Source organism: Pseudophryne corroboree, chromosome 1 (assembly GCF_028390025.1).
Source record: "Pseudophryne corroboree isolate aPseCor3 chromosome 1, aPseCor3.hap2, whole genome shotgun sequence".
Lineage (NCBI taxonomy): Eukaryota > Metazoa > Chordata > Amphibia > Anura > Myobatrachidae > Pseudophryne > Pseudophryne corroboree.
In genome coordinates, this window is record NC_086444.1 from 495,232,905 (window position 1) to 495,258,816 (window position 25,912).

Here is a 25,912-nt window from a genome sequence, read left to right on the forward strand (position 1 = left end):
GTGTTATATGGGCAGGAGGATTTTCCCATTTTGCACAGTTGCGGGTAACGGGTAAAAGGAGCTGAGCCTTTTAGGAACTGTACATTTCTTAGGAGTTTTCCAAGACTCATCCTAGCTTCCGAAAAGTGATCTGAGTGCGGAAACTCAGCTGCCATTACCTTCTGCCGCTTGCGCAGAGCATCCTTGGTCATAGGAGCTGGTTTAGCATCTTCTAGTTTAAGTGAGAATTTAACCGCCCTAATTAATGTAGCCACAGGAAATTTGGGGTTTATCTCTCATCCCCTGAAAGCGATTCTGTAGCAGAAATCTCAGCTTGATCTACAAGAGCAGATGATTCTTCAGAATCAAAGAGTGGCGTAGACTGTGAGGAAGGCACAGTACGCTTGGTGGCAGTAGGTGCAGGCAGTGCTACCTGGCACTGTACTAAGTGCTGAAATGCAGCAGAGGAAGCAGCCAGGCTCTGTACAGAGTTAGAGGAGTCCAACCATGGAGGAGGGACAGGTGGGTCTGCAATAGCCTGATAAACAGGCTGTAATGACTGCTGGAAGCCAATAGGTGGAGTCATTGTGGGTTGTACTGGATGTGGTAGACCCATAGGGGAAGCCAAAGGTGGGGTAGCAATATGGGGCCTAATTCAGACATGACCGATGTACAATTTCGCATGACGAACGATTATCGAACGACTGCGCATGCGTATGGATTGCAATGCGCAGACACAAGGCCAAATTGCGAAAGAATGGTGAGAAAATTTTCGATTGCTAGGCGTACACTGGCTGATTGGCAGGAAGCGGATGTTTGGGGGTGGTAACTGCCCGTTTTCTGGTAGTGTAAGGAAGAACGCAGGAGTTCCCAAGTGTTTTCTGGGAGGGTGTGTGACGTCAGCTCTGGCCCCGATCAGTCACACTGTAGGAGTAAGTCCTGGGCTACGCACAGACTGCACAGACTGGAAAAGTAATTCAATAGTAAGTGAGTTGCGAACGGATTTGCAGATGTCCGCTGTCTGGCAAAGTTTTCGCACGGCATACGCATGCATTCACACACTTGCACAGGGTGGGTTTTCACTTTATACGAGTGGCAGCTATCTGATCACAGACCTCTGCAAAACTGCAGAGGAGCGATCAGGTATGAATTAGGCCCATGGTCAGCAATCTTTGCCGGTAGAGTAGAAAAAGAAGCCCATGGAGGCTCTTGCACTGGAACTGGGGGGACTGAGGTGCTTGGAGGCACCAGACAAGCGGTGCACTGACCCTTCTCTCATACATCCTTGGGTAAATACTCCATGTTACAGGTATTACATTATACCAGAGTAGGTTCTCCAGTCTGCATAGCCTTGCTTTTGCTAGACATGACTGTAAGGAGTGTACAAACACAATATGGTAATGTGCACTGTGTAACTGGAACAGTATGTGACAAAGAGCCTGCACAAATACAATGTAATGTGGACAGAGTAAACCCAAAACACACCAGTGTTCAAGGGTCACTCAATAAGAGTGAAAGTACAGGGAAAGCAATTATAATGTACAGTGAGAAAAGTACAAGCAGCAGCACTAGCTTAAGTCACATACAATGCAGAAATACAATTTTAACTGCAATGGGCACTGAGATCAACTACTCAGCCAGTGGAAAAGGCTGGTAGGATGCAGCGCTGTATACAACCCAACAGCAAGGAGAGATATGCAGGGAGACTCAGCTCAACGCTCCTGGAGACTTGCAGAGCTCAGCTATGGCTGCCCAGCATCTCTGTGAAGGAGAATGAGGGAGGAGCAGCTGAGGGGGGGAAGATAGCAGTGGAATGTCGCACTGGGCTGGGGGAGGGACCGCTGGGGAAGCGCTGACCTCCCCTTTGCTGACTTTCACCACCAGTATTCCTGGCCTGTAACGAGGGTCCCCAGCACCAGTATGCATATGCCCTGGTGGTCTAGTACGTCCGCAAGGCGCACCATGCTCTGGGAGCACGTCAGCGCCTCTGGTCCATCTCCCGGGACTGGCAGCATAGGACTGTGCAATGAGCGGTTCTTGCCAGCGGGAACCCATCTTACCTGTCCCCCATATGTATCCGGTGCAGTCCTGGGTGTCACCTGTGCCTCCGCTAGCACAAGTGTGCCAGGGGGTCCCGCTGAAATAACAGACCCACTTGTTGTGTTGTGGCTCGGTGGGGGTGTAGGAGCATCAGCACTGGCATCCCCTGGTCTGCCAGGTGCTGAATGCTCATTAAAAATTAAAAGAAAAGTAGAAAGAAATTGAAAAGCTTGGGCTGGATTGCTGCAGCCCCTGATCAGTGGAGGCCAGCTCCTGCTGGCACGAAAAAAAACTGAAGTGTCTGAGGATGGGGACGGGGTATGAAGGGAGAGGAGCCCAGTGCATCCTGGGAGGCTTACAAGCTTATGCTGTTCTGTGCCAGTCCCAGACTCCACCAGCCATACCCAAGGTTATCCCGGTGGAGGGTTATCCCTGTGGAAAGCATGGACCCTGAAGAAGAAAGGTTGTTTTATTACTCACAAGCCACAATATTGTGTCACACAATATGGTGACTTGTGCGTAATAAAACTACCTTTCTTTTTCATCCACTAGGGGTCACTGGAGTACTCTTGGGATATGGACGGTGTGACAGCAGGGATAGACACATTTAAATATTTAAATGTGTAACCCTCCACCCTCTCCATACTCCCATAATGCACCAGTGTTTTTTATGCCTCTCAGGGAAAGGCATGTGCTGGACTTAGCTCCAGACTTTACTTTTACTTTTTTTTTTTACAGACAATCCCTTCCCCACTTACTGAGAAGTGTGGGTCAGACGCTGCTGACACATGGGTGCTTGCAGAGAAGCACTGCCGTGTTTAGCCATACAGCACATGATCGCTTCCCCACTAAGAAGCGAGAGTCAGGGATTGAGCGGCCGTCTCCTCCAACTGCAGAGATTCATCCAGGGGAAGACTCCATTGGCTTTAAGATAAGCAAGGAGCGGGCTGAATACTGCCACCGCTGCATGCTATTGGCGGCCGTGCTATGGGTGCCGGTGTGGTGGAGAGATCAAAGGGGAGGTCCCTTGTCACTATAGCGATGGAAGCCGCCAAAAGTCGCTGCATCATGCGCCACTGGCCGCAGGGAGAATGGGGTTCCGGAGCCGGATCAGGCGATCTTGCTGTGCACAGTGAAAGGGTCTCAGCGCCAAATAGTCGCCGCTTGCAGCGCACACCGCTCCCGGCACACAGAAGGTACAGGGAGCGTGATCTAGCTATTTGAGTGTCGCGTATCCCCGCTGGGTGAGCGCCAATGATTAGGACCATGTTTGTGGTGCAGCACACGCCGCTCCCAGCACACAGAGGGTGCAGGGAGTGTGATCTATGTATCTGCATGTCGCATATTTATTATTTATTAACAAATTCTTATATAGCGCAGCAAATTCCGTTGCGCTTTACAATTGGAATATCCCCGCTGGGTGAGCGGCAGGGATTGGGGGCATGATTGTGGACATGTATAATTACAGGGAGCGCTCGGTACGCTCCCTGAGGCATATAACAAGGGTTCCATATTTAAGGGTTCTCATTATATAGGGGAAAATAGAAACGTTTAGAAATGTTTGAAACAATATGTATGCGTATGTTCTTGCTTACCCACATGTATGGACACCATTTTATGTGTAACTTCCTGCTTCTTTATTGCAGGTGTTGGTGTCGGTACTACTAACCACAGCCACCAGATGGGGCAGGGGTGTGAGTAGGGTCAGTGATGCACACTTTGATTAGACATACTGTAGTTGTAGCAAAGTGCTAAGCTTTTGTCTCACAAACCCTTCAGTTTCAGTTATCGAGGTCACTATATAACTGTGTCTGTCAGTGTGAAGATGACTAGAGAATTTCTTTGCTAGTTTAGCCATATTACTCTGCAGCTTTCTCACCCACACAGGCTCAGAACACTCTTGTGCCTCTAACATGGGTTTCTCTGGGGAAGAGCTTTCTCTAGACATGTTACACGCGTGTATAGTCACACCACTCACACACACACGGGAGCTAATGGGGACAGACCTACACTAATGTCTGTCAGAGGGACCCAGAGGGAATTGCCAGTCCACACCACACGCTCTATATGTATTACATACAATGAATATATACCAAAAAAGCGCTTTTTATCAAATGTGAAGCCCGCAGACTTCAATAAATGATGTGCTCCCCTCCCCTTCCATAACACCCTGGTACTTGTATCAGTGATGTGTGAGGAGAAGCAGCCTGCAGGATCAGCGCCCTGGCGTCTCTGTGAGGAGAAAATGGCGCCAATTCAGTGTTACAAGCAATTCTGAGGTGAAGCCCCGCCCCCTGTAATGGCGCGGTTCAGCCACAGTAATATTTATACTGGCGGGGGTAGTGTACATCAGCGGCTCCCATGTATGTACATTTTGCCAGTGAGAGTTATCATGTCCCTTAGAGCGCGCCCCCCCTCCCCCCCCGCGCGCTCTGTACCCTGTGCTGAGAGACATGTTGCTGCGCAGCGTCCTGCGCTGCGCTGGCACCTTCATGCCGCCGTGATGACCGGAGGGCCCTTCTCTGCAGGTCTCCGGTAAATACTCACCAGCCTTCTCCCACGAAGCAGGGAAGCTGTTGCCAGCAGCTTCCCTGTAAAATAAAAAACCTAACAAAGTCTTTTCCAGCAGAACTCTGTAGAGCTCCACTGGTGTGCATCCAGTCTCCCGGGCACATTTTCTAAACTGAGGTCAGGAGGAGGGGCATAGAGGGCGGAGCCAGTTCACACTGTTGAAAAGTCTTAAAGTGCCAAAGGCTCCTGCGGAACCGTCTATACCCCATGGTATTAAAATGGACCCCAGCATCCTCCAGGACGTAAGAGAAAATAAATAAAAAATCAAGCCGTATTCTGTGTCAACTAATTCAATTTCTGGGAATGATCCACGATACTGTAGAACAACGAGTTTACCTTGCAGAGGTAAAAGCACAAAGTATTCGTCATCGGGTAGTGCTTAGACCAAAGTTGTTGTCTGTGCACTTGTGAATTCGACTGTTAAAAAGTAAGTAGCGTCTGTCGAAGCAATCCAGGTCTGAAGATTTCACTCACGTCTTTTTCAGCTGGATTTTCTAGCACAGTAGTCAGGGTCCCGTCGACAAATAAATTAGATAGTGTGATTGACTCCAAGGGCCAGAGTGTCGCTACTCTGGTGGCTCCAAACAAGCAATCTCTCCGCAAGAAAGAGGTCCGGAGTCTGGAATTAGAGAATTCTGACGACCGAGGCAAGCCTCAGAGGCTGGGGTGTTGTAGTTCTACATTGTCAGTTTCAGGGTCTATGGTCAGACCGTGAGAGAGTACTGTCAATAAATGTCTTGGAACTGAGAGCTCTTTTCAACGTTCTGCGACAGGCAGTCCACATTCTCCAGTCTCAGCCTGTCTAGGTTCAGTCAGACAATACAATGGCAGTCACATACATCAACAAACAAGGAGGGGCTCGAAGTCGCATGGCCATGCGACAAGTTGCTTGAATCCTGAATTGGCCCGAACATCATCAAGTGATATTAACAGCAGTGTTCATTCCAGGCGTAGACAACTGGGAAGCAGATTATCTCAGTCGCCAGGATTTTCATCCAGGGGAATGGGCATTACATCCAGATGTTCCAGATATTAGTCCAGGAGAGGGGTTTCCCACAGGTGCATCTAATGGCATCTCGCCAGAAGTCACCAGATACCAATGTAGGTGTCAAGAACAAGAGGTCCAAAGGCAGACGCAGTGGACGCTCTCACAATAATGTGGCCATACAGCCTCGTGTATCTCTTTTACCATTTCCGCTGCTCCCTCGGTTGCTAAGACAGATCAAAGAGAATCCACAACTGTCATACTAGTGGCGTCTTATTGGCCTCTGAGACTTTGGATCTCGGATTTCCACAGTCTACTCGCAGATGATCTGTGGTCGCTACCTTTACATCCAGACCTTCTGCTGTAGGGTCCGTTTCTTTACCTCGATTTAGTGCGGCTGCGTTAGACGGGGTGGCTGCTGAAACCACTCTCTTAAGACGAGAGGGCATTCCTGAGTCGGTTATATCAACCATGTTATGAACACGAATCCAGTTACAGCAGCTCATTATCACAGGATTTGGCGAGCTTATAATGGTTGGTGTGAATCTCGGAAGTTTCCAACATCTTCTGTCAAGTTATCTGTCTTTTACTATTTTTACAGACGGGGTTAGACGGAGGACTTCGTTTAGCGACACTAAAGGTGCAGATATCTGCTTTGTCAATTTACTTTCAGCGGCGTTTGGCTCTTTTGCCAACAGTTCAAACTTTCCTGCAAGGTGTACGTAGAGTTCAACCTCTGTTTATACCATCTACAGCTCCACAGGACTTGAATCTAGTTTTAAATTTTTTGCTATCTTAAATTTTTGAACCCTTACAGCAAATGGATTTTAAGTTTCTTACTTGGAAAACTGTTCTTCTCCTAGCTGTAGCATCGGCAAGGCATGTTTCTGAATTGGTGCGTTGTCATGCAAGGCACCATATCTGGGCCCTCATTCCGAGTTGTTCGCTCGCAAGCTGTTTTTAGCAGATTTACTCACGCTAAGCCGCCGCCTACTGGGAGTGAATCTTAGCATCTTAAAATTGCGAACGACGTATTCGCAATATTGCGATTACACCTCTCTTAGCAGTTTCTGAGTAGCTCCAGATTTACTCGGCATCTGCGATCAGTTCAGTGCTTGTCGTTCCTGGTTTGACGTCACAAACACACCCAGCGTTCGCCCAGACACTCCTCCGTTTCTCCAGCCACTCCCGCGTTTTTCCCAGAAACGGTAGCGTTTTTTCACACACACCCATAAAACGGCCAGTTTCCGCCCAGAAACACCCACTTCCTGTCAATCACATTACGATCGCCTGAACGATGAAAAAGCCGTGAGTAAAATTCCTAACTTCATAGCAAATTTACTTGGCGCAGTCGCAGTGCGAACATTGCGCATGCGCACTAAGCGGAAAATCGCTGCGATGCGAAGAAATTTACCGAGCGAACAACTCGGAATGACCCCCCTGGTGTTTCATAATGACAGAGCAGAACTTTGGACGAATCACGCTTTTCTACCAAAGATAGTATCCTCTTCCACGACGCAACTGTGCCGTGCAGCTACATGGTAGTCTTGCACACGTTTGTGCGCTTTTAAAGTTTGATACTTTTGCGGCATCAGCATCTAGCTTTGGCCATCTAGTGTTACAGATGCCAACCAGCTCCACCTCCCAAGGGGGAAACTTTGGTAAGTCCCAAGAGTACTCCAGTGACCCCTAGTGGATTCAAAGATAAATTCTTTTCTTTGAATCCATAGGGGGCATGGACGCCCGGCCAGAGTAGTTTCACCTGTCTTGTGGTAAGTTTAGTTTATCTTATGGAACACATTCTCACCTGCTAATTTGAATGTTAAGGTGATTGTTGTCGTTTCAACTTTCTAGTTGTTCATTATCTTATAATCAAATGTTATATGTAATTCTCCACTGTTCATCTCTCTCATTTGTCTCCTGATCAGCACAGTATAAACACTGGTGCATAATGGGAGTATGGAGGGTTACACATTTAAATATTTAAATGTGCCTCTCCCTACTATCGCACCGTCCATATCCTATGAGTACTCCAGTGCCCCCTATGGATCCAAAGAAAAGGATTTATACATAATGTATATTGGATGCCTTCAGCAGAGGAGCATTAGGTGAGTACTCCAAACAGCTGTAAAAATGTTCACTGAGTGTGTCAACCCACTTATGGACCATCTATAAATATATATGTGTATATATATATATATATATATATATATATATATATATATATATATATATATATGTATGTGATGTGTGGTGAGGTTAAGCAGGACCTTTCCTGTAATACTCCAGTATACACCAGAGTTTTGACAGCATCAAGTATATGAAAAATACAAACAGTATACAGTATTAGAATCCTCTTCTTTGTATTATTCTAATCATTTTTATAGCCAAAGCTATGGAGTAAAAAGTATATGACACACCTGCCTATCTTTTCTACACAACTCTGACCAAAACTCACCAAATTTCCAGCGGTATACACTGCTGCACCTTTGTATAATGGCCACAAGAACCCTTTATCATAGATACTCTGTGCAAATCTGGCTCTGGTACTAGCCAGTGCCTCCTCAGCTATTTACCTGTGCAAAAGTTTTAGGGAGGTGTGGAAAAAAATGCTGCAAAGTAAGAATGCTTTCAAAAATAGAAGAGATTATTTTTATTTTTGGTTAATCATACACATGACTATAATCCTACAAACTCCCTGACTTTGCGCAAAGTGTACCTAGAAGAACTGATTCTATTTTGAAGACAAAGGGTGGTCACACCAAATATTGATTTTAATTTGGATTTCTCTTCTGTTCATTCACTTTGCATTTTGTTAATTGATAAAAATAAATTATTAACACATCTATTCTTGAAAGCATTTTTACTTTGCAGCATTTTTCCACGCCTGCCTAAAACTTTTGCACAGTACTTGTGTGTGTGTGTGTGTGTGTGTGTATACTGCATACACAGTATATAGCTATAATGGCAGATGTGACCCTGCACACAAGGGGCCTGATTGTAAGTCGCATGCACATGGTCGATGTTGGATGCAGTGAAGCAATGTTTTTCTATTGTCGTACCATTCCGTCTGCAAACAAAAAGAGTTGCGTACAGAGTCAAAGTACTGGTTCAGATAAACATTCTCTGAAACGTATTAAAAACGTATAGTGCGTTCCCAGGCATAACTATTCAGATGTATGGAGATGCTACATCTTATATACAACATACAGAGGAGCAGATGAACATTTCCACTACCTGTATTCTGTAGATCTGCAGTCTGATCGATGTCTGATGCGCGGACGCAGAGTATTCTAGTTTCAGCGCTGGCAGAAAGCTTCTCCTCACTGGTGCTTGTGTTGGTTGGAGAAATTTCATGCCTGTGAGACTGGGGGTTAGGCACACCTACAATATCCCCCCCGAAAAAAAAACATACGTGCAATGTAACTATACATGTATATTCATAAAAAAAAACACAACTAACAAACACATACTGAATTTGAACTAGGAATATTTATTGTTTGGTTTGGTTATGGTGTGAAATATCAACATTCAAGATGCTGACACCAGAATGTCGACAGTAACTAAAATGTCGACACCAGATATTTCAACCGTGCTGACATTTTGCCTATTGACTTAATAGCCATCACTGTCTGGTATTATTTGTAGAAAATGTAAGCTATATAGTGTGTACCTTCCTGTAAGAACATAGGAGTATTTTACCAGGGTAATTCTATTGTACTGTATGTTTGAAAGGATTGTATGCTCTCTATGGGGTATATTCAATTAAAGACGGATCCATTCCGACATATATTTGTCGGAATGGATCCAACAACCCCTATTCAATCTCATCTTAATTCGACTTTTTCAAGTCGAATTGAGATGGGACGCAGAGGAGGAGAGGGGGGGAAGCCGCGGGGAGACTAGCGGGGGACAGCCGGCGGGCATACAGGGGAGATCAGCGCGGCTGTCCCCCCTGTCTCCCTTCGGCTCTTCCCCCTCTCCTCCTCTGGGTCCACATCTCAGTCCGACATCTTTTGATGTCGGACTGAGATGGTCGAAAAGGGGGCCAAAACCTGTCGGTTTTGGCCCCGTTTTCGACACAAGTACGTGGATCGGCAGCTATTCCGCTGATCTACGTGCTTTTCAACAAGTCGAATTCATCGACTTGTCCAAAAATTTAGGGATATATTGAATAGGTTGATTCAGGATTCGACCTTAAAAAGTCGAAAACAGCCGTCTGTTCGACAGACAGCAGTTTTCGACTTCAATTGAATATACCCCTATGGGTTAAGTTTCATTATTGTGTAAATTTTGCTGTTGTAACAAATTATATGGAAACAATATTTCTCCACAGTATTTATCTCACTCAATAAACTATTCATAAGCAATCTGTCTAAAGCCCTGTACACACGGGGAGAGATATGTGCTGAGCGATCTAGCACAGACCGCTCAGCACACATTTCTCCCCTGCTCAGCACACATTGCGATGTGTGCTGAGCGAGGGGGGCGGCGGGGGTGGGCCCTCATTTCAACCAGTGGTGAAATGAGCAACCTGCAGGATTGTGCCTGCATGCAGGCCAATCTAGCACCGGCGATAGCAACGCATGGGGCCGCGCATCGCTATCGCTGTGGGGATTACACACGGAGAGATCCGTGCTTAACTTCTTGCAATCTAGTCAGACTGCTTAGAATTTAAGACCTGATCTCCCCGTGTGTGCCCCCCATAACACCTGCTATTTTACTCAGTTTTATAATACTGAGAGAAATGGGAGTGCAGAAAGTCAGAATTTAACTAAAAGATAGAGTTAAGAAACAGTTTTCTATAAGTAAATGACCTCCCACCTGGGTTGCGTAGGAAATCCCAGCGGAGAAAATACCGATGCTCAAGATGCCAACAGCAGCATCCGAACAGTCAAAATTCCAATGGATCTGGGAACTAATTTAACCTTATCCCTGCCATAATGCTAACCCACCCCTCCCACAGCCTTAACCTAATGAACCCCCACCCCATCCCTAACCTCCTCCACCCCCTGGTACCTAATCCTAACCCTTTCCCTGGTGCCTAAAACCAACCCCAATCTAGGGCTTAGTTTTGGGATCCGTCAGGGTTATGACCATTGGATCCTGCCATCGGTATTATTTCTGTTAGGATCACGGTGTCGGTATTATGACTGCCAGGATCCTGACCGCATTCCTCCCACCCAGCTCAGTATTAACAAACCCAACTGAAGATTTATTTACTAGTGTACATAGTAGTAAGAATTTTAATCCACTGTTCACTGGTGTTAGTTGATGTTATACTTTACATTTATAATTATATAAAACACATACAGTATACTACTACAGTATAATAACCAGAGGCGTAACTCTGGGAGGCAACGGAGTCATCTGCCGCCGGGCTCCTGCTCTGAAGGGGGCACCTCTCCTCCCATTATGTGACACCATTAAATTAAGTTGATAGCTGCTACTATCTTATCAGTAGCCAATTGCCTCACTGGTCCCTGCACCTTAGAAATCACATCCTTTTTATTATACTTTAGATACACATTTTACAAGTGTCATACCCGGGATTAGAAACCATGACCTAGTACACTGGAAGCAGACACCTTACTGATGAAACTATTTGCTTCTGTATAGGAAATATGAGAATTCTAACTATATGAAGATACTTCTCTGACAATTACACGTAACTTCATATAGTTACAATTCTCATGCTTCCTATACAGGAGCAAATAGCTCCATCAGTAAAGTGTCTGCTGTCAGTGTGTGATTTAAAATAAAAAACAATGAAATGTATATATACAGTATATCATTATTTTTTTTCAGAACACCACACACACACACACACACACACACACACACACACACACACACACACACACACACACACACACACACACACACACACACATCTAAATATAGGGGGGGGGGGGGGGCACCAATATTTATCTCACCTCCGGGCTACTGGGACGAACTTACGCCACTGATAATAACTGAACATCTCTAGTGTACAGTAAAAATTCTAGCAACTGCAGTTCCTGGATGAGTCTGGTGTTTGCCTTATAGTGATATCACTTTGGTATAATACAGTGGTGCAATTTACCAAGTTCAACGTTATGTTAGCTCAGTGATGAGGTACATCTCGTTACAAAATTGGTCTAATGCTCTCGACACAATATTATCTAAGCCCCTTGTGGGTAGAAAGGCCATATCGATCCATTACAAACTTTTGCATACCCCTATTTATCAGGAAAAAACTAGAAGTGGGTTGGCCTCATGGCTACAAAATTTCTCCATATTACCTTGGAACATCTCCTTAAAACATTCTCTTATTCTTTACGCACTATGTCTTCTACCATGTATAGGAAAACGTTTTATAATATATACCATAATCGGTAACTTTCTCCATGCCATAGGTCTTTAATGGGCATGTCTTAATCAGGGACCTGTCCAAAATGTGGATCTTTGGAGTCCACATTCCTGCACTGCATGTGGATATATCCTCTAGTTACTCGTTTCTGGAGACAAGTTCATCAGTTTGCTATGACCTACTTTTTAATTATTTACCCTTGACTGCAAAATAGGCAATCCTGGGGATTACCTTTCCCTCCACCAGACTGTCACAGGATAGTAAAAAGTAACTGCTCATTATATCAGCAGTTGCCTGTAAATGTGTGTTGCACATGTGGATTCATAGTGATCGCCGTCCTTTAGTTCCATTTAACGCCAAATTGTTTTATGCCTTCCGCATGGACTAGCTGGAGCCTACTCTTCGTAAGGAAGAGAGAATGGAGTTTTTTCTTATAGATTTTGGAGGGCTTTATTGATCCTCTGTCAGAGGATCTTAAACAACAATTACATAAATGTTTTCATTCAACACAATGGTACGAAACCAGACAACTGTTGGGGGGTGCTCCAATTATTTTGCCCTCAGCTACCTAGTTTGTTTAGTACTGTTTTTGCTCCATTGATTTTTTTTAACTTTTTTATTTTTTTTTGTCCTACGTGCTACTTCCTATTGTTCTTTTCTGTATCATTATCATGTTTTTCATTTGTATAACTGTAATGACTACGGACGCTGTTTTATACACAATCACACTGGAATATTCAATCTTTCTTTGTACCTCACCATATACAGTATGGCTATGTCTGTATTGTTATCCTGTGCCTTTGTTTCACATTTAAGAAAAATGGGTTATTCAAAAAATAAAAAATAAAAAATAAAAAATAAATACACCACTGGGTTTTACCTGAGAATTGGAATCTAACTCAACAATTCTGTTTTCTGTTGGTGCAATCTCACTGTAGTCCTTGTAAGCGGATTCTAACTTTTCAGTTTGCTTTACACTTAGTGGTCTCCATCTTGTCCTCTTTTTGGTTTCCCACACCACATCTGAACTGAAAAACAAGAAAAGGTAAAACAATTAAGAATGAAAGCTACTATTTCCCATACAACTATAAGTAAAAACGTTTGACTTAATTTTTATTGTGTAATATTCAGATATTTTCTATATTCGTTTACAAAAATAAGTACAGTGTAGTTATAATTATGTCTATTTTGAATCATTCTCTTTTAGCAATACAGTCTAAATTTTGATACCAGAGCACTGGTGAAGAGGATTTCCTTTGACAACTTAGATTTCTTGGAACAGTTCAGGAAAATCATCTTAAACATATAACATAAGATGAAGTATCACAAAACTGCCTCCCTAAAGAACACCAGACAATATTATAGCACTAAATGTGTGTGAAAGGGTGTAAATATATTCTAAATGGCCAGGCTACATGCAAAGAGTGGAGCAAGTTGCCCTCCCCGAACTATGGTTGGCGAATCGCCTGGTTTATTTGGATCCTATTGGAGGTTAGAAATATCTAGTCATTGTGGAAATGAAGAATGAGGGGATGGAAAATAGGTTTGCCAGCTACATTAGCAAAATGGCCAGGAGAAAGAAAGTTTGTGGGCATTATTAGGTCCATCTGGAGAGAGGAGACATCCAGAATTAAGAAACAGCGATGAACTACATGGTGAAATGTTGGTTGGCTATGAACCACTCTAGTATAAAAGTACTGACCTCCAGGATAAAGGATCTGGACTTCTAGAAAATAACAGAACAGTGTGCACAAGTATGTTAGCTCTTACTCCATACTACCTTGAAAACCCCCCAAAAAGGCAATATAGGCACAGGCTTACATTAGTCAAATGCCATATTCCACAGAATATCAGTGCCTCATGCCCTGCAGTTGACCATAGAAGACATAAGGTCCATAGTATGCAGCACCTCCTATACTACTTTGTCCATAAACCTTTTGCATTTGAAATTTAGGGCTTCAAGACACATTTTGCTTCAGCTAGGACTGGGATATTCCATACGTAAAAGCACACTGAAAAACAAGTCTTAGGAAAGAAGCCATCATGGACATTAATTTTCCGGAGGAGGGAATGGATTGCACAGGCTGATTGGTCAGAGCAGTGGTTCCCAAACTGTGTGCCGTGGCTCCCTGGGGTGCCTCGGGACACTTGCAGGGGTGCCCTGGGTTGGTGGTCCAGGACCAATTCAAATGATTTATGGTCAATGTAATAGGCAAAACCAGTGCTAGTGGCTTCTAATCATAAAATATGTGGCCAAACAAAAGCAAATCTTGTCCCTCACCACTTAAATGAACTTAAGGATGACACATAAGCACAATTTACTTAATGTAATATTTCTTTCTAAATTTCTCAATAAGAAACTTTTGACCTAGGGGCGCCGTGAACAAAATTCTGATGCTCAAGGGTGCTGTGATTTAAAAAAGTTTGGGAACCACTGGGTCAGAGTATCTACCTGAAAATGCTGTTAGATCCCATTTGTGGGAACCCTTATAACATGTCAATAGTACTATGCTGATGCAGTACTATCAGTCTCTTTTGCAAAGTGGAAGATATATTCTGCTTCTAACATAGCAATGGTACATTGGTGGTTGAGATGGATGGATAGTGATTGCATCTGTAATGTACTGCACTTTAACGCTTGCCTGGCGTGGTTGCAGAGATGGTTGAATCTGTCATAGAAGCTGCTGCTGAAAGGTAATCTTCCACCAGCCCCTGAGCTCAGACCACCCTGAAACACAGTAACCTCCCTGTAACTTCCTCGTGCTGGCCAGTCTACAGAACAGTCTTCCTGGAAAGCTGCAGATTCCCTTATCATCCCCCCCCCCGTCTATAGGCACTGCCGGGGCCGGCTGTGCACAGTGCTCCTGATAGAATAATCTTGCACTGCAGAATCCCTGCCTTCCCCTAAGCTCTTCTTCTCCCAGCCAGCACTTAGTCACGGGTGAGCCTTCGGATTGGCCACTGCCTGCTGCTGGCTGCTCTTCTTGCAAAACTGTAAAGTCCTGCAAACTTACAAAAAATAAATAAAAACAAATTCTATCTATCTATCTATCTATCTATCTATCTATCTATCTATCTATCTATCTATCTATTTATCCATCCATCCAGTGTAGCAGGTATTTTGACCAACTCTTCCATGCAGATCTTCTCTAGATTTTACATGTTTTGGGGCTGCCGGGTAACACAGACTTTCAACTCCCTCCACAGATTTTCTATTGGGTTGAGATCTGGAGACTGGCCAGGCCACTCCAGGACCTTGACATGCTTCTTACGGAGCCACTCCTCCGTTGCCCGGTCGGTGTGTTTGGAGTCATTGTCATGCTGGAAGACCCAGCCACGTCCCATCTTCAATGCTCTTACTGAGGGAAGGTGGTTTTTGCCCAAAATCTCACGATTCATGGCCCCATTCATCTTCTTCTTAATACGGATCAGTCGTCCTGTCCCCTTTGCAGAAAAGCAGCCCCAAAGCATGATGTTTCCACCCCCATGCTTCACAGTGGGTATGGTGTTCTTGGGATGCCATTCATCATTCTTCTCCCTCCAAACACGGCGAGTGGAGTTTATACCAAAAAGTTCGATTTTGCTCTCATCTGACCAAATTACATTCTTCCAATCCTCCTCTGGATCATCCAGATGGTCACTGGCAAACTTTAGACGGACCTGGACATGTGCTAGCTTAAGCAGGGGGACCTTTCGGGCGCTGCAGGATTTCAATCCATGACGACGTGGTGTGTTACTAATGGTAACCTTTGTGACTGTGGTCCCAGCTCTCTTGAGGTCATTGACCAGGGTTCCCTGTGTAGTTCTGGGCTGATTCCTCACCATTCTCAAGATCATTGATACCCCACGGGTCAGATCTTACATGGAGCCTCAGGTCGAGGGAGATTGTCAGTGATCTTGTATTTCTTCCATTTTTTTTTATAATTGCACCAACAGTTGATCTCTTCTCACCAAGCTGCTTGCTTATCGTCGAGTAGCTCATCCCAGACTTGTGCAGCTCTACAATTTTGTCCCTGGTGTCCTTAGACTGCTCTCTGGTCTTGGGCATGGTGGAGAGGTAGCAGTCTGACTGTTTGAGGGTGTGGACAGGTGTCTTTTATACAGATAACCAGTTCAAACAGGTGCTATTAATACAGGTAATGAGTGGAGGATAGACAAGCTTCTTAAAGAAGTAGTAACAGGTCTGTGAGAGCCAGAAATCTTGCTGCTTGGTAGGTGTCCAAATATTTATTTTCCACAAGAATATACAAGTAAATTGTTTAAAAATCATACAATGTGATTTCCTGTTTTTTTTATTTCAGATTCTGTCTCTCATAGTTGAAGTGTACCTATGATGGAAATTACAGACCCCTCTCATCTTTTTAAGTGGGTCAACTTGCACAATCGGTAGCTGTCCGAATACTTTTTGGCTCCACTGTGTATATATATATATATATATATATATATATATATATATATATATATTTATATATATATTCTTTGTATCATGTGTGGTCATGGTGATGGAATGCACATTTGCCGGTATACGTCATAGTACGGACAGGAGTGTCTTTGAATGATGACGAAAATAGGATTTTAATTATCTACCGGTAAATCCTTTTCTCGTAGTCCGTAGAGGATGCTGGGGTCCACATTAATACCATGGGGTATAGACGAGTCCACTAGGAGCCATTGGCACTTTAAGAGTTGAGAGTGTGGGCTGGCTCCTCCCTCTATGCCCCTCCTACCAGACTCAGTCTAGAAACTGTGCCTGAGGAGACGGACATCTTCGAGAGAAGGATTTTATACAGATAGTGGCGAGATTCATACCAGCTCACACAACAAGGCAAACCAAGCTAACTAGCTTGAAACATCAGCAACAGCTGAACAAGATTACTTACCAAGTAACAAAACAATACTTAAGCTAGAACTAAGCAGTACTGAACTAAAGAACCACTGCAGGATCACAAAGCGCTGGGCGGGCGCCCAGCATCCTCTACGGACTACGAGAAAAGGATTTACCGGTAGGTAATTAAAATCCTATTTTCTCTTACGTCCTAGAGGATGCTGGGGTCCACATTAGTACCATGGGGATGTACCAAAGCTCCCAGAACGGGAGGGAGAGCGCGGAGGCTCCTGCAGAACCAACTGACCAAACTTAAGGTCCTCAGAGGCCAAAGTATCGAACTTGTAGAACTTTGCGAACGTGTTCGACCCCGCTCAAGTAGTCGCTCGGCAGAGTTGTAATGCCGAGACACCCCAGGCAGCCGCCCAGGAAGAACTCACCTTACGAGTAGAGTGGGCCTTAACAGACGTAGGACACGGCAAGCCTGCCGTAGAATATGCATGCTGGATAGTGAACCTGATCCAGCGAGAGATCGTCTGCTTAGAAGCAGGACACACAATTTTCTTGGGATCATACAGGACAAACAGAGTCCAATTTCCTGTGACGAGCAGTCCTCCTCACATAGGTCTTTAGAGCCCTTACAACATCTGAGGAGTCAATCGCAACTGGCACCAGAATAAGTTGGTTGATATGAAATGCCGACACAACCTTCGGAAGAAACTGCTGACGTGTCCGAAGCTCAGCTCTATCTTCATGGAAGATCAAGTATGGGCTTTTACATGACAAAGCCCCCAACTCCGACACACGTCTAGCAGAAGCTAAGGCCAACAAAGTGACAGCCTTCCACGTGAGAAATTTGACCTCAACCTCCTGTAGAGGTTTAAACCAGTCCGACTTGAGGTACTGCAACACCACGTTAAGATCCCAAGGCGCCGTCGGCGGTACAAAGGGAGGTTGGATGTGCAGAACTGCCTTCAAAAAAGTCTAAACCTCAGGGAGGGCAGCCAACTGTTTCTGGAAGAAAATGGATAGGGCCGAAATTTTGACCTTTATGGATCCTAACCTCAGGCCCATATCCACACCTGCTTGCAGGAAGAGGAGAAAACGTCCCAGTTGAAACTCCACCGCAGGAAACTTCTTGGACTCACACCAAGATACATATTTTTTCCAAATACGATGGTAATGTTTTGACGTTACTCCTTTCCTAGCCTGTAGCAGGGTAGGAATAACCTTGGTCGGAATGCCCTTCCGAGCTAGTATCTGGCATTCAACCTCCATGCCATCAAACATAGCCGTGGTAAGTCTTGATAGGTGAACGGCCCCTGCTGCAGCAGGCCCTCCCGAAGAGGAAGAGGCCTTGGCTCTTCTAGCAGTAGATCCAGAAGATCCGCGTACCAAGCCCTTCTTGGCCAGTCCGGAGCAATGAGGATTGTTCTCCTTATGAGTTTGAGAACTCTTCGAATGAGTAGAAGTGGAGGAAACACGTACACCGACTGGAACACCCATAGAGTCACTAGGGCATCCACCGCCACTGCTTGTGGGTTGTCAGGGACCACAGTTCACGCACTGCTAGCACACGCCACTTACCGGTACGCTGGTGTATTCTGTGCCGCAGATCAGCCACTGGTGCTTTCAGTGGTTACTAGCATGATTTCCACTGACTCTGGCAAATGTACCCTTTCTTGGGGTACATTTTCTCCGGCTCAAAATTACAGATGGACCCCGAAAAACTTAAGGCCATCAACGGTTGGTCCCAACCAACTACACTAAAGGCTGTCCAGCGCTTCATTGGCTTTGCCAATTATTACAGAAAATTTATCAGGGGATTCTTCACGCTCATCTCTCCAATTACAGCCCTGACCAAAAAAGGAGAAAATCCCGCCGCCTGGTCTGAAGAAGCCTTGTCCTCATTTCATCTGCTAAAACAAGCCTTCATCTTGGCTCCTATTCTCCAGCAACCAGACCCTGATAAGCCCTTTTCCCTTAAGGCTGATGCCTCTAATGTGGGTATTGGCGCAGTGCTATCCCAGACCGCGGAAGATGGGAAGCAACATCCATGCGGTTCTTTCTCACGAAAATTCTTTCCTGCAGAGAAAAACTACTCCATTGGCGATCAAGAGTTGTTAGCGATCAAGTTGGCATTGGAAGAGTGGAGGTACTTGTTAGAGGGTGCCAAATTCGCCATAACCATTTTTACAGACCACAAGAACTTGCTCTACCTCCAAGCGGCCCAGTGCCTGAATCCTCGCCAAGCCCGCTGGTCACTATTCTTCTCGCGTTTTGATTTCAAGATCTTGTATCGTCCAGGCTCCCAGAATGTAAAGGCAGATGCGTTATCACGGTCCATGGAGGAAGATGTTCAGCCTCATGACCAGCGTCCCATCATCAGTCCCACTGCCTTTGCCACCACTCACGTGTCTCCTGTGCCACCTCCAGGGAAAATATGTGTGTCGCCTGAACTTCGTCCGAAGTTACTATCTTGGGCTCACGCCTCACCGTTTTCTGGTCATCCTGGGGTTCTCAAGACACTTGAACTTGTTCGTCACTCTTACTGGTGGCCCAAAATTAGGAAAGACGTCCAAGATTTTGTGGTCCCTTGTTCCACATGTGCCCAACATAAAGTACATCGCCAAGCTTCTGCAGGTGCTCTCCTCCCATTGCCCATTCCTACGCGTCCATGGACACACTTATCCATGGACTTCATCTCAGAGCTCCAGAGTCCCAAGAGTGTAATACCATCTGGGAAGTGGTAGATCGATTCTCAAAGATGGCACACTTTATACCACTCACCGGTCTACCTTCGGCTCCCAAGCTCGCCCAAATATTCATACAGCATATTTTCAAGATTCATGGACTTCCTACAGAAATTGTCTCTGACCGTGGTGTACAATTCGTAGCCCGCTTCTGGAAATCCCTTTGTTCTACTTACAAGTGAAGTAAAATTTCTCCACAGCGTACCACCCCCAGTCCCATGGGAAAACGGAGAGGGTCAACCAGGACCATGAAGCATTCCTCAGGCTGTACATTTCCTCTTCACAGTTATTCACCATTCTATATTGTGTACAGTCAACATCCGCGTCCACCTAACTTCGAGGCGCTACCAGCTTTAGAAGTGCCAGCTGCATCTTCTACACTCAAGCACGTCTCTCTAGTTTGGAAAAATGTCCATGTCTCGCTCAAGAAAGCTTCCAAGCGATATAAAATCTTTGCTGATCGCAAACGGCGAGCTGTTCCTCTGCTGAAACCTGGAGACAAAGTTTGGCTCTCCACTCGAAATCTACTTTTAAGGGTTCCTTCCATGAAGTTTGATTCATAGGCCCATACTCCGTGGAACAAATGATCAATCCTGTGGCATACAAGTTAAAACTACCAGCCTACCTGAGAATACCTAATTCTTTCCACATCTCTTTGCTGCGGTCTCTCATTCTTAACCGCTTCCAAAAATCTTCCCCCGAGTCCCCCAGAGTCTACACCCGTCGAGGAGTTGAGTTCGAGGTCAATAAAATTGTGGATTCTCGCCAGAGATATGGGAATATCCAGTATCTTATCGATTGGAAGCGCTATGGCCCAGAAGAGAGAAACTGGGTTAATGCCTCTGATGTTCACGCTCCTCGTCTGATCTCAGCCTTCCACAGGGACAATCATTCCAAGCCTCGTGGGTGTTTGGTGCCCACCCAAAAAGGGGGGGGGGGTACTGTCAGGAACCACAGTTCACGCACACGCCACTTACCAGTACGCTGGTGTATTCTGTGCCGCAGATCAGCCACTGGTGCTTTCAGTGTTTACTAGCATGATTTCCACTGACTCTGGCAGAGTCACATGATCCAGAGTCACATGATCCAGGTAATTACTTCCTGGTTCTGTGCATGCTGCTGCTGGCAGCAACCTATCAGCATTATTCTTGGGGAATATAAGCAGGCTTCCCAGAGTCCTCATTGCCTTGAACAACTTGTCAGTTCTCCTGCAAGTTCTCCAGCGTCGCTCTCAAGGCTCCGAGCTTGCTCCAGAGATCCGTTTACCTGTGTCCTGCTGTACCTGCCTTTCCTGGTTACTTACTTGCTGCCAGAGACTTCCACTATCTCCATCTCAGTGTGTTACCAGTCTGCGGTGCTCAGCCCAGGATTCCCCTCACAGGCTCCGGATATCCTCAGCTACCCAAGCACTCCAGAGTTCACCATCTCCGATATACTTACCTTTTTATGTCACCATCGGACTCACTATCGATGGTTAAGCACTTCAGTATATTCCGGTATTAAGCATCCCTGTATACCCGAGTGTCTCACAGCCTCCACAGAGGAACCTGAGCAGAGGGCCGCGACCTGCCCGTCAGGCGCAGCGAAGACCATATCCCCTGGCGGGGGTCACTGGCGAAAACCCCTGGCGAGTTAGACTCCGCGCCTCTGCTTCAGGTCTCGCCAATTCTCTGTGCTCACTGTGTAAACTTCCGGAGTGCACCAGCACATGACTTGTCCATATCTCAAGCCACCTAACTTCTGCCTCCCTGCGCCCTCCACTGGCTCACCCAGGTCATTACTGGGAACATAATCAGACCAGCCCGTGACACGGGTCCCTCAACCTGGAACAATACCGCCAAAGCTTCTTGTTGAGCCGAAGGGCCATCATGTTGATCTGGGGTACGCCCCAATGATATGTTACCTCCTTGAACACCTCCGGATGGAGACCCCACTCCCCTGGGTGAAGATCGTGTCTGCTGAGGAAGTCCGCTTCCCAGTTGTCCACTCCCGGAATGAAAATTGCTGACACTGCCAACGCGTGTCTTTTTCTGCCCTGAGGATGATTCTTGTTACCTCTGACATTGCAGCTCTGCTCTTCGTTCCGCCTTGTCGGTTTATGTAAGCCACTGTCGTTACAATGTCTGACTGTACCTGAGAAGACCGTTGTATACAGCTAATAGTTCCAGAATGATTATCGACAGGCCGGCTTCCACACTTGACCACCTTCCTTGGAAGGTTTCCCCTTGAGTGACTGCGCCCCAGCCCTGGAGGCTTACATACGTGGTTAGAAGGATCAAGTCCTGAATCCCGAACCTGCGGCCCTCCAGAAGGTGAGATAATTGCAGCCACCAGAGGAGTGAAATCCTGGCCCTTGGCGAGAGACGTATCCTCTGGTGCATGTGTAGATGGGATCCCGACCACTTGTCCAGAAGATCCAGTTGGAAGGACCGAGCGTGAAAACTCCCGTACTGCAGAGCCTCGTAAGAGGCCCCCATCTTCCCCAGAAAACGAATGCACTGATGAACCGACACCCGGGTTGGCTTCAGGACATCCCAGACCATTGTTTGTATCACCAACGCTTTTTCCTCTGGAAGAAACACCCTCTGCACATCAGTGTCGAGGATCATTCCCAGAAAGGACAACCTCCTGGTTGGTTCCAAATGTGAATTGGAAGATTCAGGATCCAACCACGTTCCCGGAGAAGCTGTGTCGTGAGAGCTATGGACCATAACAGCTTCTCCTTGGACGATGCCTTTATCAGCAGATCGTCCAGATATGGAATTATGTTCACCCCCCGGGAAGGTTAGCGAGGCTTTCTTATTGTCAGTGAAGTAAGCCTCCTCAACCTGCTCAGGTGTTGTATCTGCAATATTCAACACATCCCTTATAGCCTCTATCATCAACTGCACCCCTTTAGCAAGAGATGCTGCCCCCCTGAGCACATCCCCATCACCGTCTGCCGTGTCATCCTGCATAATCTGTGCAAGAGCACGTTTATGGGAACCTCCAGAGGGGGGCCCTGAGGTAACAGAACCGGACCAAACTGCCATAAAGTTCTGTAAAACCTGAGTTGCAGATTCATTCTGTGCAACCCTAGTAGAAATCTGAGAAATCATGGATTTGATAGAGGATAACCATTCAGGCTCCCTTGCTGGTATCTGTGCTAAAACAGTGCAATCCTGATTACATGGAATGGGATCATCCTGAGAGGACATATCCTCTGCAGCATATGACACAAAGTCCCTGGACATAGCCTAATGGAGACCACAGACACTCCACACACACACAGGGGAGGACAGACAGAGTTTCACCCCCAAGAACGGCAAGAGAGACACAGAGATTGCAGCCAACCCTCACACAGCGCTTTTCAGGTATAGGGAGACCCTAAACCAGCGCTGACTGTGTACCTTAATAGGTTACACAGTCTTTATACAGCCTCACTCCCCCCCCCCCCCCCCCCCCCCATCCCTTCTACAACCCCCTGGTACCATGAGAGATAGCTAGAGTTGCTCTGGAGGGACTGCACAACACTGACAACATTTCTGCAGGCAGGAAAATGGCACTGAACGCTGCTGGGTCCGCTCTGAGAAGAAGCTCCGCCCCCTTAATGGCCCTGTCTTCCCGCTCTTCATAGGATTATACTGGCCTGAGGATTGATGCTGGCAGAGATCCCGGGACCCTGAAAGGCTTGAGAGGTCAGTGTAGGGTGTAGGCGCTGGCTCAGGGCTCCCCTCACAGTGCCGTACTATGTACCGCTGAGCCCCGGTGCGCAGTTAGTACTGCGCTCCATACCCTGTTGCCGCCATCTTCACACCGGCTACCCGCTTGCAAGGGGGACTGGTGACTAACTCGCCACCGATCTTCTGGCTCTGTAAGGGGGTGGCGGCATGCTGCCGGGGTGAGCGATCCCCTGTGGCGAGGAATGTTCTATCCCCTCAGGAGCTCAGTGTCCTGTCAGTGGAGATAGTGGCTCAGACCCCGCAGGGCGGACACTACTCCCCCCCCCCCCCCCCCCCTTAGTCCCACGAAGCAGGGAGGATGTTGCCAGCAAAATAAAAAACTCTAAAATAACTATTTACTAAAGAAGCTCTGTAGAGCTCCCTAGCTGTGACCGGCTCCTCCGGGCACATTTTCTAAACTGAGTCTGGTAGGTGGGGCATAGAAGGAGGAGCCAGCCCACACTCTCAAACTCTTAAAGTGCCAGTGGCTCCTAGTGGACCCGTCTATACCCCATGGTGCTAATGTGGACGCCAGCATCCTCTAGGACGTAAGAGAAACCAGAAGTTGGTCCTCTGGGGCTCCGGGGATGCTGCATGTGTGGTGTTTTTAGAGTGTATAAAGGTAAGATTGTCTTTTGTATTATTTGTTACTTCTGACGACGGTTAATAAAACCGAAACGTTAAGACACAAGAAAGGGTGATCTCTTCTCTTGTTTATGGAAAGTCCGTGAGTGCCACCTATCTTCTTATTCTACATTGCTGCAGCGCTGTGGAGGGCACCGGGCAAGTTGGACTATGATATATATGGGAGTGCCGAATACCCGCTTCTTATGTAACAAGGCTCGTTCGCGGTAACGTAGCATTTGAATTAGGGCACCCATCTGCCTTGTTTATCGCCATCCTGCAATATTTGGAAGGTTGCTTTATTGTCGGTCAGCATATACCGATTGATATTATGGACACAGTACTGGAAGATGTTACCGGATTCCAGAATACCCTGTTGCCACAGGGCGAGCAGCTCTCACTATCGGACACAGATGCTGAGAGAATTCTCTTCAAAGACAAATTATCATCTACCACTGCTGCTGACACTTCAGAACAGCTTTATCTACATTTGTAATCGTGAAACTGACTTTTACTTACACAGAGTTTGTCTATCAGACTATTACCGAGACAAAATGCTTCCCAGAGGATTTCGTATACGCAATACTCCCACTATCGGCAAATACAACCCTGAGTTTTGCCGTAAGTGGGCTGCTGTCCTCAATAAGGCATCCTTCGACCTTATCTTATTGGTAGTGGAGGAGGCTGCCAGGGAACTGGAATTGGTTCGGGAGAAAATTAGGACGAAACTACTGCCTTATCGATCCTTACTGCGGATACCAGTAATGACTGGCTGTTGAAATGAACACAGCAGGTTGAAAAGTACAAAACTGATCTAATCAAATTTAAGACTAAGAAACTCACTACGGTCACCAAAGACTATGCTGAAAATAGTCTATTTCTGGGCCAACAATACAGCCGCTAAATCTAATCCCGATCGTCCTAGGACTTATAGGAGGGGGCGCCGTTTTCCATTAGAGGGTGATACATCTAGCGGAGCCTCAAATAGTGAATCTGATCAAACTTCAACACGGCAGTGCCCTCAAATACCACATGTCCCTTTAGGAGTCAAGACGAGGGCTCAGCGAGAAAGCCCCGTCGAACAAGAACCCGACGTGGCAAACAATGGGAGAGGGGAGGAAGAGGCGCAAAACCCAAGAAATAATATATAATCTATCATCTAGGTCATTGACTGATGTTGAGAGAAGTATTTTGTCTAAGGGTTTGAATTTTGTGCCGACTAACCCCCATAAAGCATTTGAAAGTAAGGTGGATCTTTGTAGATTCAATCGACAGCTTCGTTTAAAGGAGTTCTTTAATAGTAAACCTGATGTTAATTTGAGCACGAGTGATTGTCCAATTAGACCTAGATCCACCTTTGACCCGTATTCTATTAATCCAGCTATAAAGGTGTTCACTAAAACTGTTTCTGATTGTATTGATAAGTGTGAAACAGTCGATAGGGCACATGTCCCCAACGTCACCGCTGCAGAGCGCTTGGCTTTGAAGAACTTGTCGACTTATCCTGATATCACTGTGCGCCCCGCTGATAAGGGGGGAGGCATAGTGATTCAGGATCTGGTCGATTACAAAATTGAGGCTTACCGACAATTGAATGACACTTCTGTGTACAGTAAGTACAGTAAGCTAGTGGTATTATTTCTAAGTCCACTAGGATGGCATTAGTTATAGCGACACCTAGTGTTCCAGTGTTTTATACCACCCCCAAGTTGCACAAAGACCCCATTCGGCCGCCGGGTCGACCAATAATTGCTGTACTATAATTCACTGTACTATCATGTCTCCAAGTATGTTGATTATCATTTGCAGCCGGTACTGTATCTTAAAGACACCACAACTTTCTTACATAAATTAAGAGAGTTTGATACTGTTCCTGATATAAGCTGGTTGTGCACGGCTGATGTTAACAGCTTGTACACCAGCATTCCCCATTCACGGGGATTGGAAGCAGTAAGAACACTCATTGAGGAAAATCAGAAGTACACTGGTCCTGAAATACATTTTTTCATGTCCTTGACACATCTCACACTACACAGGAACTATTTTCTTTTTAATAACACATTTTTTCAGCAGGATAAAGGC

At 46.0% G+C, this 25,912-nt stretch overlaps 1 protein-coding gene across 1 annotated transcript in view; it reads right to left on the bottom strand.

Moving 5' to 3' along the window:
• Window positions 1-25,912, bottom strand: part of VPS13A (vacuolar protein sorting 13 homolog A) — a 747,194-nt gene that overhangs the window by 81,173 nt on the left and 640,109 nt on the right. The window contains exons 55-56 of the mRNA XM_063913834.1: window positions 12,808-12,955; window positions 8,813-8,959 (exon numbers count right to left, since the gene is read on the bottom strand). Of these exons, the coding sequence (XP_063769904.1) occupies window positions 8,813-8,959; window positions 12,808-12,955 (295 nt within the window). The remainder of the gene's footprint in view (window positions 1-8,812; window positions 8,960-12,807; window positions 12,956-25,912) is intronic.